At 49.0% G+C, this 16,732-nt stretch overlaps 1 protein-coding gene across 1 annotated transcript; it reads right to left on the reverse strand.

Annotated features, from left to right (window-relative positions):
• Nucleotides 1–319: 319 nt before the first annotated feature.
• Nucleotides 320–16,341, reverse strand: TMED10 (transmembrane p24 trafficking protein 10). Its single transcript, XM_037394567.1, has 5 exons — nt 16,070–16,341; nt 11,875–11,995; nt 7,333–7,406; nt 3,054–3,180; nt 320–2,593 (listed from the first exon to the last, which is right to left on the reverse strand). Exons 1-5 carry the CDS (start codon nt 16,292–16,294, stop codon nt 2,472–2,474), a joined length of 669 nt encoding a protein of 222 aa, XP_037250464.1. The 5' UTR covers nt 16,295–16,341; the 3' UTR covers nt 320–2,471.
• Between the last annotated feature and the right edge of the window lie 391 nt (nt 16,342–16,732).

The raw sequence follows: 16,732 nt of genomic DNA on the forward strand, positions 1-16,732 counted from the left end.
TCAAAATTCTTCCACATAATGGGATATAATTAAGAAGTGGAAGGAAGAAAGGCCAAGAGTAACTTGCATTAAGAGACACCTTGCTTGCTGTGCCGGTCCCACTCACAGGGAAGTCTCTGCAGCCAGTACCTTTCCCAGGTCAGAATTCTCAAATTCTTTAGAAATTAACTGTTGCTACAGCAACCCAAAGGCTTGCAGGGGGGGTGGCGATGGTGGGTGTCTGTGTACTTGCTGCTTCCTGCGACACATCAGCTTGTAGGAAACGGCAGCTGGTAGGAATGTGCATGTAAGAGGACAAGACTCACACGGACAACTGTGGTGGGTTGGTTTTCCCCAAAGAAATTTTATTTGAGAAAGTTGACAAAAATCCCCCAACCAGTCATTACAGGTAAATCCACACCAGTCCCCCGCACCTGCTCCCCAGTAACCATACCAGTACAGTGAAGATCAAAACGTAACACCAGAACAATGACACTGTAACAGTCACCTGGGGAACTTAAGGCCTCACCACCATTTTTAAGATACAGATATCTTTGTACTCAGATAAGGACGGGGAGAGGATATCAAAACAGACAAGACTGGAAAAGCCCCTTTCTTGTACTGTCTTTTCAAGTTATATAAAAACAAAAGCAGAACCTTAACAGATCTACAGGCTTCAAACTGTAGGACCTTAAACTACCTTCAAATGACTTCTGTAATTCAGTCCTGTGGCATCACTGCTGTTCTGCACTATAACAGCTTTCAAAAACATACAAGGATAAAATTGATGCAAGGGCAGAGGAGTGGATGTGGATTCTTAATATGGCTTTATCAAAAAAGAAACAAATTAAAAGCAATCTAAGCACTTAGCGGTGGAACTAACAACTCCAGTAACTTCGCAATGGCAAAGGGGAGGGAAAGTACTAATGTATTTAGATGACGAGAGGTCGTCTTTTCATCCTCTTTCCCATCGCCTCCCCCCCGGACAACCATTTCCTTCCCAGCAACAGATCAGATTCAGGTCAGAAATCATAAATCCATGTTTTCAGAATGGTAGGCCAGGCCCAGGGCCATGACAACCCCTTCCCTAGCCAGAAGTGTCTAGGCACATGACACCAGAATGCTGTGCTGCTGAACCATTTGCACTGAAGGAATGCAGGGAAGGTGAAAGAATTTTAATCACTGCCTAAAAACTGCAGCAAGTAAGTCCAGGAAGTTAACCTGCCTGTTTTTTCCCAGCCTGGCTTATTTAACATCATGCCATCTGGATGGCTGAGAAACGACAAGAAGCTACTTGCTCTCTCTAGTACCGCAAAGGAGAATAACAATTACATTAAGGGCACAGTTCAGACTCCCCCAGACATAGAATTAGCCTATTCCTACCCTGTACTGCTTTTCTGAGTTCATCCACATTCTTCCAACTCCTCTGCCAACCTGCAAGGCACCCTTGCACCCTCAGAGCTCAACACAGGGTACAGGCCCTCGTATTTCATGTGAGCAGCAGCCCACTTGGCTTTGAGGTCTCAAAAACGAGGTCCAGCCAGCTGCCTGCTGGATAAACACTACACTGTTAGATAAGAAAAGTCTCCTGCTCAATGTAAGCCCAAGTTTTGCAGCACAACCTGCTCCTATTTGCTCTGTGACTGTATCTGATGGAGGCCTCCCGTCTGCTACACAAAAGGCCGTCCCTGACCAAGGCTTTCAGGAAAGCTGCTGCACCATTTCAGAACAAGAGAGGCAAACCCAAGACAAACATGTGGAGCAAGGGCAGGACCAAGGCTGGACAGCTTATCTGAGCAAAAGCAGGCTTCTCCTTTCCAAGCTCAAACACGCTCCCAAGCCCTACTTCCAAGGCTCCCCTTCCTCCAGGCTGAACCACCGTATGCTCGAGTGCCCTGACCCGTCAGCACAGACACCAGCTCCCACAGGGAGAAACACAGAGGTCCACGACAGGGACCAAACCTTGGACCTCCCTCTATCCTCAGGCCCTGCTGGAATGATGAATCCTATCGCTTTGTACTCACCTCCATTTGCACAGGGCTTAGATCCCGGCTGGTCAGAACAGGGAATGTCCCGCTCTGCCCTGGTGCCCACTGCATGGCACCTAAAGAGCTCAGCAGGGTCAAGTGGCTCAGAGTAACACTACAGTCACAGACAGATGGGAGACATCATCAAGCCAAGATTATAAAAGGAGAACAGACAGCGCAAAAAACTTGCTGCAGCTGTCGTGGAAACATCTTTTTTTTTTATTTAATCACTGCCCCAAGAATACCCAAACCCATCAAAACCTCCCCCACCCTCAACATCCAACAGGATTTCACAAGTCCCCCGTTGCCTCCAACGTTTAGGTTCCCCTCCCCCTTTAGGGTCCAAGTTCCTGCAGAAAAGCTCCAGTCAGTGGGTATCATCTGTGAGATGGCTCCAGGGGGCCACAGCTGGGTCCCAGCGGTGTCCAGCTGGGTCTGAGAGGAGGGGGAGGAGGACTTGCTCCTTTACTCAATCAGTTTCTTGGCCTTGAAGAAGCGACGCAGGTAGAAAACCTGCCAGGTGGCCAGTCCGATGAGACAGCACATGGAGAAAATGCTGAAGTACAGAACCCGGGTGTTTGTTGACTCTGAAACAGACAATATACCATTGCACAGGAGCCTGCATCACAGGATGTGCCTCAAGAGAGCAAAGTTCCCAGGATTTCCTCTCCCCACCCTTCGAAGGCAACGATATCATACAGCACGAAGGCAAGGGCACCCAAGCCACCAGCAGTAACTCAGTAAACACAGAGGGAACAAGAAGGATAATGAGAGAGAACAAGGTGAAACTGTGGTCAGTGGGCAACATTAAATGGTACAGAGTAACCCACATTCAGGATGGAGAAAGAAATTCTGGAGGTGGGACACACAAGACTCAGTGATTGCTTCAGAAGGAGAGAAGTATCAGCAGGTTTCCCTTACTAGGAACAGAAGGGACAGAGACCGCTACAAGGGCTTGCTCTCCAAATGCTGTGCTAGTAACACCCCGCAGAAGTAAGTAAGGGGTCTTAGAGCTCCATCCCTCTGAAGGAGCACACAGTCTCTTACCATTCGTGTCCCTCATCTCTTCTTCTCGTTTCTTCATATAAGCAAAGTCATTAACAATGGACTCTGAAAGATCTTCCAGGCGCCTCAGTTCTACTTCCAGAGGCTTCAACTTCTCCACTTTAGCAATCTAGAAAACAGAAGAGTCAGGCAATCACTAAGCCAAAACCAAAAGCTCCCCCACATGGGTTTTTTACTGCCAGTTTGAACCACTCCTCCTCACACACTACAAATCTGGGACATCCTTCCCCCAGGGAAAGCACCTCTACAAGCCCGAAATTACCACTGCATTAAAACACTACTCACTTCTCCCACCTGTTCTCTGAAACACACTTTCCTACTACCCCTCCTACACAACGGAGGAGCACAGCATGCCTACAAGCACATTTCTTCCTTATTCAGCCTAACGTTAGCTTATTTACAGTTGACTTCTGAGGAGTGGGTAGAAGAGCCTGCCACATGACTAAACCTCCAGTGAATAGAAATCAGAGTGAGATATAGGTGACTAACTTACATACGCATACGATACTGTTCTATAGGCACACAGGATATTAGCACCGAGACTCACCGTTGCCACACGCCCCAGAAAGCAGCCTGATTCCCAGTAGTAATAAAAGCGCAATGGTTTGATTACACCCACGAGAGCTCAGGGCTTTTTTCATCACTTACGACTGACAACCTCAAGGGCTGCATAGGCTCTAGGTAGGGACCACGCCGCTACGAAGTGCTCCATCTGCCTCAAGCCACCAGGTGGCGCTGCTGGAATACGTATGGGACAGGCTGCCACCGAGCCAGTTGAAGAAGGAAAAAGAAAAATACACTTCCCTCATAAAAGCTGGTTTTAGAGGACATCATTTTTGCGCAGCACAGGCAACCCACAGTCCTACAAGTCACAGGGTTTTATCCAAAAAAGAAAAGTCCACAGGAAATACAGTTAGAAAGCATGGTCCACAACAGCAGCTATTTAAAGTTGGATGTGAAAACATGTGTGCCTTCACCCGTCCTGGCTGTAACCTGACTACACATTATGTAAAATCTGTGACACAAGGACATTGCTCAAAGGAAGCTAGCTGCAACTCCTGCCACTGCTACAGCATGGAGTTTGAGTAACTCTGGTCCTTGCATAGAATTTGCTGCTATTGCCAAGAAGCGACAGGCACCTGCCATGAAGGCTAGATGCCATTGTCCCCAAGTAATGCAGCAGAAGAAAGATGTGCTACAGGAAACTACAGAAAGCACATGGACACCTGCAGCTCACCAACGGTCTCACAGCCACACAGAATTACTCAGACATAAGCCACAGGACAGCATCTCTCAGTGGTCTGTGCTGACAGGCAGGCAACAGGGTGCCCAGGGTGCAAGCATCACCAAAACACCACTTCCAGAGGCAGCTGCCTGGGTGTCAGAGCCCACCTGAGGAGATGCTCGGGACCAGGCCAGTGCTAGCTGATCAGCTGTTTCACTGAAGGGTCTTCACATGACACACATATCCTGGCAAGTAGCAAGCCATCAAGCAGTCATCTGAGGCTTTTTATGCTGAGGTGAGCTGTATATTACAGCTTTGCCTGCACGGCAGTGTCAATTTGGTGAACGTTTGTGAGAAGAGATAGGAAAGGGGAGGTTAAACCCCTGCTGCTTTCTAGTGGCCTGGACACATACCTGCCAGCAGGGCTTTGCTGAAAAACTCGCACCCGTTTAAGCATGCCTATGGCCCAGACTGCTGAGGAAGCTAGAGCAGCAGGTCTGTAACACACACAAAGACTCAGGCAGCTCTACTGACAAGAGAGCCCCACACTGACCAGCTCCACGATGTTCCTGGAGGGCACCTTTCCTCATTCACAGAAGGCTATAAAGGTTCCACTGGGGAAAAACAAGGCTTGTCTGCTGCATCCTGCATCCCTTCAGCTGCTCTTAATAGGTGTAGCTAGGATCATCTGATAGCTACTTGTAGTGCTGCGTGCACTCTGAAATGCACATCCTGGAACCTCTTTCGTCCCTAGAGAAGCCAATATGCACAGCTGCTCCAAGGGATTTTTGTAAAAAGCCCACCAAGCACTTGTGATGATGGAACACCATCATCCTAGAATGAACATCTGAACCACCAGAACTGACATGACAACTCCACTAACTCCTCAGGGGCCACTCAAAAATCTGTCAAAGCCTAACTCTCTTCCTAGCATAGGAAGAGACACACTGTAGCCAAGAATTGACAAGGAACAGCTGATCTGGAAAGGAACCCAGATCACCAAGCCTTCTTGGTGCCCTCTGAAAAGTCTTTTCACTCTTCCCTACCTTCATTTCTACTTATCAAATACAGAAAGTTATTCCTCCCTACCCCAGAGAACTAAGGTATAACATTGCCATGCAGTTAGCTTTTCTAACCCAGCTCACTCTCCAAGGTGCTTTGCTCCAAGAATGTCCAGATCTATGAAAGCTTATAAAGCCAGACTTGGATGTTACCCCTCTTCTAACTGCATGTATCCATGCACAAGCAGGGTATCAGTGACCCTCGTTCAACTCCCCCCATCAAGTCTCCTTGCAGCAATTCAACAAGAACAACTCGGGACAGAAGACAGGTCATTGGCACCTTACAGCACACGAACATCACAAGCAAAAGGCTCAAAAAGGCATCAATTCAGGAAACCTGAGCAACAGGCCTGCCCTCTGAGGCCTTACAGCAACCAGTCAAGTCAAAACCCACAAATACTACAGCAACCTGGGGAGAGGGAATAAAAAAAAAAAGAAAACAGACTGCAAAGCAGTGTGGCTAAACATCTGTAGCAGCTGTGCAAACATTAAACCAGTCTGAGTCCTTTGCAGACATGCTGCTCAACAAGGCTCAACACAGTCTGCCCCTCTGAGAGATCTTCACAAGTCAAGGACGCTTGCCAGTGCTGCCAAGATCTCCATTTGGTATCAGGTGGGACTGCAAATCTAAATTCTTCTTTTCTCACATTTGTCTGTGGACCTTTTCCATTGATCTAACTAAGCTGACATGCATAATGGATATTTAGTTTTATTCCAAGACAATTTTATCAGTACAAACAGTGAGCATGTAGATATACAGTCATAGGAGAACCTTTCTGCACAGGCACAACACTTCTAGGTGGTGCTACAGTAATATAACTCAGAATATGCTGTGGGTTGTATTTAAAGAGATTCTGTAAATGCAGTCACCATAATTCTCCCACTTATGCTCTATGGGGTCATCCCATAAGATTTCAACATCTTGTAATCCTTTAGTAGCGGGTTGCCAGACAGCTGGTGCAACGATTGCTCTGCTCTTCCCTGACCCCAAGTGCTTTTTTACTCCCCACGTAGGATGTGCTCTAGACTGACTTCAGCCATGCAGGACCAGCTAGCCCAAAGCTCAAAAAGATACAAAAACTCCAGCATTACCATCTCAGAAATTTTTCTTTTTCTAACTGGCACCATAAACAGCATCCTCTGCTACCCACTGTCCTCCCTAAGGCATGTTCCATGCTTTTGTGCACAGCAGACACACAATCACTTGCAGGAATCTTTCTCTGCCAACAACTCTCATTTTCTCAGGCACAGGCTCTGTGCTGGGGGCTCACTGACCCTGAATTCTAGTAAGCCAAAAACATAGTAGCAACCATCAAAATTCAGCATCCAAACCAGCCAGGACTGTTCCAGCCACAAAGCAGCTGCTATTCCACAAAGCTGGCTCTTGGGTCTAAGAAAACTATGTCCTCTTAAGATGGAAACATTTAGGCTTTATGCCTATTTGCAATGTCACGCCTTCAAACCAAACACCCATTTCACACCAGCTGTTAGTCTGCCAAACACCTTTATGTTGATACACTGCCAGTTCTTCGAAACGCACAGGCGCCATTTCAGGGCTGTTGAGCTGGGACGTCTCACAGTCGGGAAGGTAAGAACAGTAACATCACAACTTGACCTTTAGGAGGATCTGATATTAACCTAAAATGCCCTCCGCTGCTGGGGCTTGGGAAACTTCACATCTCCGTATCTTGTTGCTTCTGATGCCTATGCCCAGAAGCTGGGTCATGCTGTCCTAGCAAAGAAATTCACACATTAGGCTCCAGTTCCCAGAGTAGAGAATTAATTTCAGTTGATGTTTGTCTTTTTTTTTTTTCCTCTCTCCTAACACACAAAGCTTCACTGGAATTGTAGGTTGCAGACAGGCTTTCATCACCACTGGGAAAACAACTTCCCATCATGAGCCCCAGATCTACAAATGGCATCACGTGAGTGCTGGGAAAGGGGAGCCTGCAGTGCAGGCAGCCAGGGGACATACCTCCTCGTAGTTCTTTGCTTCAACTCCATGCTTCATGTCCAGAATCACGAGCTGGTCCGGCATCCTCCCTGTTCCTGGAAGCATAATGAAAGGATTCATTGTGTGAAACATTCAGCCTGCCAGGAAATCACCAGCTCTCCCCACCACAGAGGAAGAGCTCACAATATCCCTCCCCTCCCTCCATGTCTGCAGCTAACTGCGGAGGCAGCACAGTCCAGCCTAAAAATACAGAGACTTCACAATAAATCCTGACTGTAGGAGAGCCTCCCAAAGATAATGAGAACAAGCTGTAACTAAAAGCACTAAATGTGTGTAGGATGCAAATCACTGTAAAAACTGCAGAGGATTAGAAGATGAATACCAGCTGCTATGAGACAGCCTGGTGAAAAACAAGTCACTAGAGGGACAGATATTCAACTGGGAAGCCCACGGTCCTCCTAGCAGGAAGCGCACCGGCAACTTGTCAAGGTTACTGGGGTTGTAAATGATTTTCCATCCAAAGGAGCAGAAGGTAAACTGCACCAATTGAGGAATATGGCATATGGGGACTACTGACCCTTGCATGCTGCAGTGTTTGTAGAAACGAAGGCAATCCCTTTACCAGCATATCTTTTCAGGGAAAGAACAGCTCAGATGGCTGAGATCCACACTGCTAACGCAAACCCTGAGATGGCAGAGGCTTCTGAAGCTGAGAAAACACCACTTCAGAGAACTGCCAGCTGAAGTTGCACAAACAGCGCGTAGAATAAGGCTGCAGTCAACAGCACAGCAGGTATCTTTTAAGGCTGTAGCCCCCAAGCTAGAGACACCTATGGCCAATAGGTTCTTCTGACTGTCATATCTGAGAACATTCATAAGAAAATTTTATTTTTATATATCTATATATATAGGATAGGCATACAACATACCCCAAAGAATGCAGCACATCATCTGACCCAAGTATCATATCCCACTATACCACCCACCAAGGAAATGTCTGTACATAACGCATTCCCAAATCCCAGCACTTTGGCCATACAGTTGTCCTCAGCTGGCTGCCAGCAAAACACCAAGTCCGAATTCACTTATACTATGAATTTCAGAGTCTTTATCCAGGATCACGTCCAATACTCACACTCTACTTTAGGAGTTTGCCAGATGGACATTCCCTCAGTCCACAAACAAATTAAATGTACAGGTTACACTGGGTCACTCCAGTCATAGCTAGGAAGATACTCCCGGTCTTCAATACAACATCCCCAATTTTCTCTCTACCCACTGAACAGCTCCTCAACACCAGACCAGAAATCACCTGTACCACTAGCAGAACCAGAATAACCTACTGACAAGGTGGTCCCCTATCAACTACAAACTGTTCCTTAACTTTCAGGAGCTCAAAATTCAACCCAGTTATGTAAGAGCCCAAACAGATAAATCGGGATTAGGATGGCATTTTTTTATTTTCTTATGAAAGACCGGTTACTGTAAGAACAAATTAAAATCCCTACGCTGTTCTTTAACAGACAGGCTGTAGACAACCACCAGTGCTCCTGTCTCCACCACAAGTTTTGACCGCTTGTGCCATACATATACCAGCACGCCTGGAGACTGGCAGGTAGGGCAGCCAACAGTAGCTGGAGAAGAAAATTCAAAGCACACAGTTCAGCAAGAGGTTTTTTTTAAAGTTGTTTAAATTACAGCAACTTGGATGGAGAGCTGGAGCTTCCAGGAAGAGATGAGAAAGATGAAAAGGCTAGTGAACAGGAGAACAGAACTGGAAGGATTAATTTGTCAGGCTGGAACAGAGAGCTGCCAAGAGGCAGTAAGAAACCAGAATGAGCTGCTGGTGCAAAGGGATGGAAAGCAGACATTCCGAAAGAGGTTAATGTTGTCAGGGACTGGCCTGGAAAAAGTCAAGCTGCTCTTCTATGAGTTTACTGAGCCCAGGGCACTAAGCAGCTCCCTTCATGCCCATCAGATCCTCAGTAACTCCCTGCTCCTCCTGCTCACCAGAGCAGCCTGAATCAGCAGCAAAGAGAAAAACAGTTAAATCCCAGAGATCCTGAACTAAACTGATACCTACTTCCCACAGGAGGTCTTCAAGAGATCATCTCACATGAGCACAGAACTGTTTCCAGGGAGATTAGGGGAGCTCCTAATTTGCAAAGTCAGTGGAAAACCACGATGGTTGAACTGGACGTCAGAAAATTTTCCCACAGAAATTCCAGAAAAAAAATAAGCCATAACACTCTTAAGAAAATTTGCAAAGAGACAGATTATAGAAGGAGCAAAGAGATAGAGCTTAGCACGCAGGCCCTACAGGGGAGCACGTAGCAAGGCCAGGCTGTCTGTCTCGGAGATTAGCATACAGTGGGAGAGTAAGCATGTCTGGGAACAGAGTACTGCTCAGGAAGACAGGATTCTTCCACGGTGGAAGAGGAGGGAAAAGGCCTGTCATGCAAACCCCCAAAGCTCCAAAAAGCACCCTAAGAACTCCTCCACTCTGATAAGGTGGACCTTCTAAACAGGACCTCCTCCTCACTTCCTCTTCCTCATTTCTGTGGTTAGGGATTGAGAAATCCCAGTTGCTTAGATCCCTCGGGTCCCAACGGCTCTGGGCTTCCTCTGCCAACAGTTTTTCTCTTCCAGTCCTCCACCAACATCCTCCTTGGCTGCCGCACAAGTCCTGACCACTTACTTGAGACTGTGGGGGGAAAAACCCAAAACCTTTAAAGAGAAACATGGGGATAAAACAGCACTTGGTCAGTTCCCCCATTCCCATGCTGACCTTACAGAGGAAACCATGCGCTTCCCTGTGACGTGGTTACTTCTCCCACAGTACCTTAACCAAGTCCTGCAGATGATCAAGCCTCACAGCACTGCCTCCCTTACTTTAATACTGCCTTGATTTCCAGCACAGGCATGGGAAATCTGAAGATACTCACCATGCAGCATCTCTCTTTAGCAAGGCAGTACTGGGGTACCTGGGTCCAAAAAGAAACTGCCAGCTTGGAGGCCCCTAAAGAGAAAGCCTGCAGAAGAGGATCCAGCTGCTCAATTGAACAGCTCTAGATTTTGGCACCTCAACGCCCCACTGGTCATCAGGCAGAAGCTGCATTTAGAAATGTTTTATCCTCATCAGTACTGAAAGCTTTCAAACAAACTTGCAACAATACAAGGGAGCCAGAGAACAAATATTTGCTACAACCCAAGGAGCTATAAGGGGCCCAGCCTAGGCAAGAAACCCCTGGTCATAAGCCCTGAAATAAGAGTCTAGACAAACTAAAGAAAGAAGCCTTTCCCACTTCAGTGTGTGATCGCAGGGAAGCTATGAAAGGTTCTGCAGGACTGTCTGGAGACTTCCCAAATACCCAGGTGTCGGACAGTAAATAGCACGAGTGACTCCTAGATGAGTCATTAGTGCCTGCATGTCTCGATGTGTTAAGGAGCATTTGGAAGCCCTACTTCTGGAGTGAAGTAAAAGCAAAATCATGAACATTTGGGGTCACTGCCTTATCTATAAAACACTATAGAAGAGGTGTTACACGCCAGATCCCTCCCAATCCCAACAAAAATGACAGCCTTCTCTTTCTGGAAAGTTCTCTTCAACTTGCAAACTATTTGCATTTTATACGTGGAACAGAACACCAAAAGAGAGGCTGCCTTTCAACAGGTATGAGGAATGCTGCTAGTGACTGCTCCGTGAAATGCTCTGAGATCTTATAGGGTAAGACCTAAGAAGAACTGGCTCCAGGGAGCAGAACTCCGAAAGCAACTGTGAAAATATGTGAGCACCTACAAACTTACATGCACTCACACCAACGCAGATGAGACTGGAGCCCACGTGTTCACTGTTTTCAGCACATTTTTCCTTAAGTTGAGCCCAGCCACTCAAAGCAGCACATGCGTCACACTCACAGGAAACGAGCGCTGAGATCGTCAGGCAACCATCCCTGCAGCACAAATGCAAGGCTGACGTTCTGCTCATTTCCCCTTCCCTTTATTGACCGCTTAAGAGAGCAGTTGCGGGTGCAAACAAAGGCCACGTTCTCTATACACACACTCCCCCCAACCCCAGAAAACAGTTGCTAACCTAACACAGAATTGCTGCCAAGTATGCATTGTGGAGAGATCACGTTCCACCAAATGGGGAGAGATGGTCAGCTGGGGAGAAAGACAGGGTCCTGAAGACGATGGCATCCTGCTCTGTCCTGGCTCGACTGCAAGATGGGGAGAAGCATGAAATGGGCAAAAGAGAAGTGGTTTGATCCCCAGTACTGCCACTCACTGCAACTGTGGTGACCTCCGTGGGAGGAACACGCAATTCCCCTTTCAGATGAAACCCAAGCGCTCTACATGACAGCCAGAGAATTTTACTTTACTTCAAATGCAACACCGACAGAGATATTCTGCAGTGAGCCTACAGCCTCCTGAAAATCAGCTTTAAGAGTCAAACAGCATTCTGTGGGCCACACTCAGTATCACTACCCCTAAACCGCACATCTATGCGAGCTTGATCAGAAACTAGATAGAAGCAGCCAACAGACCTTTCACTGCACTTACCTACGGGAAGCTTGCTCTCAAAGCAGGCCTCAAACATATCATAGTCTTCAGTGGTGAAGGCAAACTTGCCTTTAGTGGCATCCTCCTTGGCATACAGGATGTGCCCAGCAGAGTCAGTTATCTGTAAGAGACAACAAGGGTAAGAAACATGGTGCTTCACCACCACGGGCTCACACTGCCCATACAGGAAGGGTTCTCCTAGCCTCCCCCCTAGATCTGCTACTTTCTCCTTTCAGCAGTTTCCCTCCTTCCTTGCAACTGTATGAATTCCTCCCCTCCTCATCCCTGTTCCAGGAGCTGCAAAAATCAAGAGTGCCTCTAAGGTAAATTACTCTTAAACAAAAAAACAAAAAAAAAAAAAAAAAGGAAAAAAGCAATCAACCAACCAAAAAAACCCCAAAACCGAAAACCACACTAATTCCTCTTCCTCCTATAACCTCCAAATACAGAATACATTTAGGAACTCTAGCTGAACCAAACCGTTATTCACTGCCTTCATTTTGCACACACAATTCATAAATTCCCATAGCAACAGAGATATGGAGAAGCCTTACGGGACAAAAAAAATAAAAATAAAATAAAAAATCATTCCCCAGAAGATGAAATGGAGAAGGGCACATCCATTCCTCTCAAAATGAACCACCAGTGTGGCCCCGAGTTATACAAGGTTTGGGTGCCAAGATCCATAAAAGCAGCCACTCCAGGACAATTCAGACTACACAGACAGAATAATGACTGCTTTGCACTAAGTCTATGAAATTAACTAAGAATAGGCAAAAACTGTAGAAGGTCTACAAAAATGCTTCAACAAAGAGTAAAAACAAAAACAGAAAACCCAAAGACACACATTTCATGACGCAGACTTGAAAATCATTGTGCTCAATTAAAGGCTCGGTCCAGTTTAAATACTCTGACTGTGGAGAGAGGTAAAAAAAAACCCTGAAGGTGTCACAATACTGCATGAGTATCAACTGCGTGTGTTCCACTGGAATGTTTCCCAGTTTCCCTCAACTCTATCCTTCAGCAGGTCTGAAAAAGCATGGGTGCTAAAGTTAGGAGGGGCTTTTGAAAGTCTTAGAGGTGAAGAGACTAAAAAGCTTGGGAATAATTTTAAAGGTACATAAGACAGAAGTACACAAAATAATTTGTGGTATGGAAAAGGCAAGTCAGACATTCTCCTTTACGCCACCTTTCAACAGCAAAACAGCCTTTTTTTACTTGTACAAAGGCCATACAAAAGGGCTATGTACCCAAATTTTTTATAAGGAAACACTCTTTATTCTTTTAGAACAAGCTTATTAACTCCCTGCCACGGGATACCACTGATGCCAGCAGCCTGCTGGACTTGGAATAGATGCGGACCTTCACATGGATAACGAGAGCTGCTGCATTAGGCAGGAAAAATAAAGCATATAAATCCTCATGCCTCAGGCATAAACCATAGCAGGCAAGACTTCAGGAACAAGCTTCCTCTAGATACAGCTTATCCTGTAATTGCCTGTTACGGGATTTGCTGTAGCTGCCCTGAACCATATGGCATTTGTCAGTGTTGGAGAACAGCGAGGAGCATGGTTCTCCTCCCGCGCTGCCTGCTCAGAGCTCTACCTGTAGTCAAGCGGCGAGCAGATGAAAGCACACCTGCGTAGTCAGGCACGGGCAGCTGTGATGCCAGCCTCCGGCCACAAGCCACCAGACACAAGCCACCTCCTGTCTGGAAGTCACCAGGCTATTGAACACTTGAGCACTCGGCTCAAGTGAGTGAGCCCTACTGGAGGACATGACTGTCCACATTGGACCACGCAGACACAACGTAAAAGCATGTGTTTTGGTCACCATATGGTGCATGTTACGGAGCGGTCCTGATTAACCAAGATGCTTGATCAACGTGGTGCCGCATAATCTGCACACTGGGTTCTCCATCCCAAGGCACAAGAACACAGTAAAGCTCTCAAACGTCCCTATTATTTTAAGCACTGTTCCCTTAGGGCTTTGTAGCCACCAGAGCTAATCTTTAGCTAGCAAATATTATGCAGTTTGATCCATTTTTGCCCTTTGCAGCTCTAGCAATAGCCTGCTCACAAACAGAATTCTGGACAGTGTAAGCTCTGCTATCTGCTTTCATCAAAACTGAATAGCATCGCCCAAATCAGCCAAATGCACTGCCCATTCAGCTGGGACGCGGGGGTGGGGGAAGCTGCTAATAGCCCAGCCAGAATGAGTGTGGGGGAGTTGACCTGAAAGGGATTTTTCATTCTATTCTAACGTTATTTACGGTAACGCAATCCCCTACAGACAGGGCATTGTTCACCCTTGACAAACAGCCCAACGGTTCCCCAAACTGCCAGCCTTGACAATGGGGCAGAAGCACATGGCCAGGCCCAAAGGAGACCTCAGCCACACCAACGCTGCCCCTCAGCAGCCAGCTGGCAGAGCCCACGGATTCCTCCCAAACAGAGGGTGCCACTGTTAGTGCTGGGGTATCGCACACACAAAGCTCAGCTCACCAGCAGGAACTCAACTGAGCCCCACCAGAATTAACTACCAACCTCTTCCATGTGGTGGCCCGATCCAGGGGACCGAAGCAGACCATCCAGTGCAGACAGAGAGCCCACCTGCAGACATGATGTCTGAACTAACCTTTCCCCCATCGACCCAAAGACACACCTAGCAGAGGGGTTAGCGCACCAACAATAGGCCCAGCATGTTGGGAGGCCACAGCATATATTAACAAGAAGGAAAGCAAGAACTGCATGAATTATTATTTCTCCTTTGTAGCTTTTTGAACTAGTAAGGACTTTTATTGTAACTGCAAAAAAATAAAAAGAAGAAAAAACCCGCCAAAACCCAAAAAACAACTTCCATGAGCAGTCCTGCCTGGATACTAGCTTCAGCAGCAAAGCCAGACTAAGACCCAAGCATGGGATTCATCGTTTCACCGCCTCCCTAGACAAGTCCTCTGTCATCACCGTGAATTTTGGAAGAGACGGTGTGGGGTCAGTTGACCTAAGAGCAGCCAACCAGAGAACCAGGAGGCCTGACCACCAAGTGTTAAGAGACAGATGGGAACGTGGCAGTCTGAAACACATGCTCCTTACCAGGCAAGTACTACAGCAACATTTTAAGGCATTAAAGCTGCAGGCCTCCACCTATAAACAGACAAGTTTCCTCTTACAAATGATGTAAGAGCAGGAGAACAAGATTTTTAAAAAAGCAAGACTCCAGAAATGGCCTTCTCTAGCCATAACCAAGGACGACTGCCAGTAATGCGAGGCCGTCAGGCGTTTGTAGGCCGACGCTGGAAGGGCAACCTGATTTCAGCAGACCTCAAATACTCACTCAGTAACACTGAGCTCAGAGACTCCCGAGCAGACCGTTCGCTCCCTGTCTGCACACTTTTCCAAGCCTTTGGGCACCCAGACAGAAATAAAAACCAGACAGAAAGCTGTTACCAACTGATGACGTAGCCACGGACCTTAGTGAGTGAGGTGGGAAATGAAGAAAGCCCAGGGAAGGCGGACCGCGGACAGGATTAACGCAAAGTTGTTCTAGTTTTAATAGCTGCTTGTCACATCGGTTAGCGGCATATATTGTGCCGACCCTTCCCCTGTACTCCGCGAAGACGCTTTAGGATTATTTTCCTCGCTGTGGCAACCACCTGCCCCCTTAAATCCCACGCGTGCCGCCAGGCAGCAAGCGTGCCCTCCTGCACGGCCGCGTCGCGTACCGAGCCCCGGTGGCGGAGCACCGGCTGGCCCCGTCCCCGCAGCCTGCTGCTCCTGCCCGCCGTGCCAGGCCGGCCGCGGGACGGGGCCCTGGGAAAGCCACGTCACCGACCGCTTCCCCCGTGCGGTGCCGGTGGCCTCTGGGCGGCCTCGCCCGGCCGCCGCGCAGGGCCCCGGGCACGCAGGTTCCGGGGCGGCCGGGGTCGGCCGCTGCAGCGCGGCTCTGGGGGCAAACCCGTGTACGTGGCTCCAGCCGGCGGAGCCCGTGGTCGGGCGAGCGCTGCCCCGGCCCCCCCCGCGCCACGGGCGAGAGGCCGGGCCGCCGCAAGCCCCGCGCGTGGGTCGCTGTCACGCGTGGAAAACGTCACCACCACCCCCCGCCCTGCCCCCGCACGCCGGGGAGGCGGGGCCACGCCGCCCGCCCCGGCCGGCCCCCGCTGCCCCCGCCCCGGCCCGCGTCGCCGCGGCCGCACCTTGAGGTTGGCGGAGGGGCCGGTGGAGGAGCCCGGCGGGGCGCCGATCTCGTACTCGCCCGTGACCAGCGTGTCGCGGTGGATCTCCTCCCGCAGGCACTTCCGCGCCTTGCCCGGCAGCTGGAAGGAGATGGGCCGCGCCGGGCCCACCAGCGCCAGCAGCAGCAGCAGCGCCAGGAGCGGGGCCTGCCCGAGGCGGGGGCGGCCGGGCAGCGGCAGCGGCATGGCGGCGGCTCCGAGTGCAGCAGGCCCGGCCTCCGCCTCCGCCACACGTGACCCGCGCCGCCGCCCGCGTCACGGGGGGCGGGGCCGGGGCGGGGCTGCGGGGCGGGGCCTTGGGGCTGGCGGGGCGGGGGCGCCCAGGGCCCGCGGGGTGGGCTGCTCGGTGTCCCCCGGGGGAGGCTGCCCTGGGCTCAGGCGCTGGAGCCCGGCCCTTCGAGCGGGTGTTCTGTTGTTACATCAGTTGTGAATGAAAATAATTCATTAATAACGGAAGATAATGAGTGGCGATCGTTTCTTTCGTTAAAGAATTGAAAAATTATGACAAATCCAAGCGTGCTGCGGGGCGGAGGAGCGGGCTGGGAGCGGACAGGCAGCCTGGATTGCCCAGAGACCTCCAGGCAGCTGAGGTCCTCCCCTGGGAGGTGCACGCGCTGTTTAATT

Source organism: Falco rusticolus, chromosome 7 (genome assembly GCF_015220075.1).
Source record: "Falco rusticolus isolate bFalRus1 chromosome 7, bFalRus1.pri, whole genome shotgun sequence".
Taxonomy (NCBI): domain Eukaryota; kingdom Metazoa; phylum Chordata; class Aves; order Falconiformes; family Falconidae; genus Falco; species Falco rusticolus.

What these genes read in the sequence shown, in the direction of transcription:
- TMED10 (XM_037394567.1), bottom strand. Translation starts at nt 16,294, where the DNA reads ATGCCGCTGCCGCTGCCCGGCCGCCCCCGCCTCGGGCAGGCCCCGCTC. An exon ending in GCCCCTCCGCCAACCTCAAG is followed by an intron (nt 11,996 to 16,069) that starts GTGCGGCCGCGG and finishes TGTCTCTTACAG; the next exon opens with ATAACTGACTCTGCTGGGCA. An exon ending in AAGCAAAGAACTACGAGGAG is followed by an intron (nt 3,181 to 7,332) that starts GTATGTCCCCTG and finishes TCTGTTTTCTAG; the next exon opens with ATTGCTAAAGTGGAGAAGTT.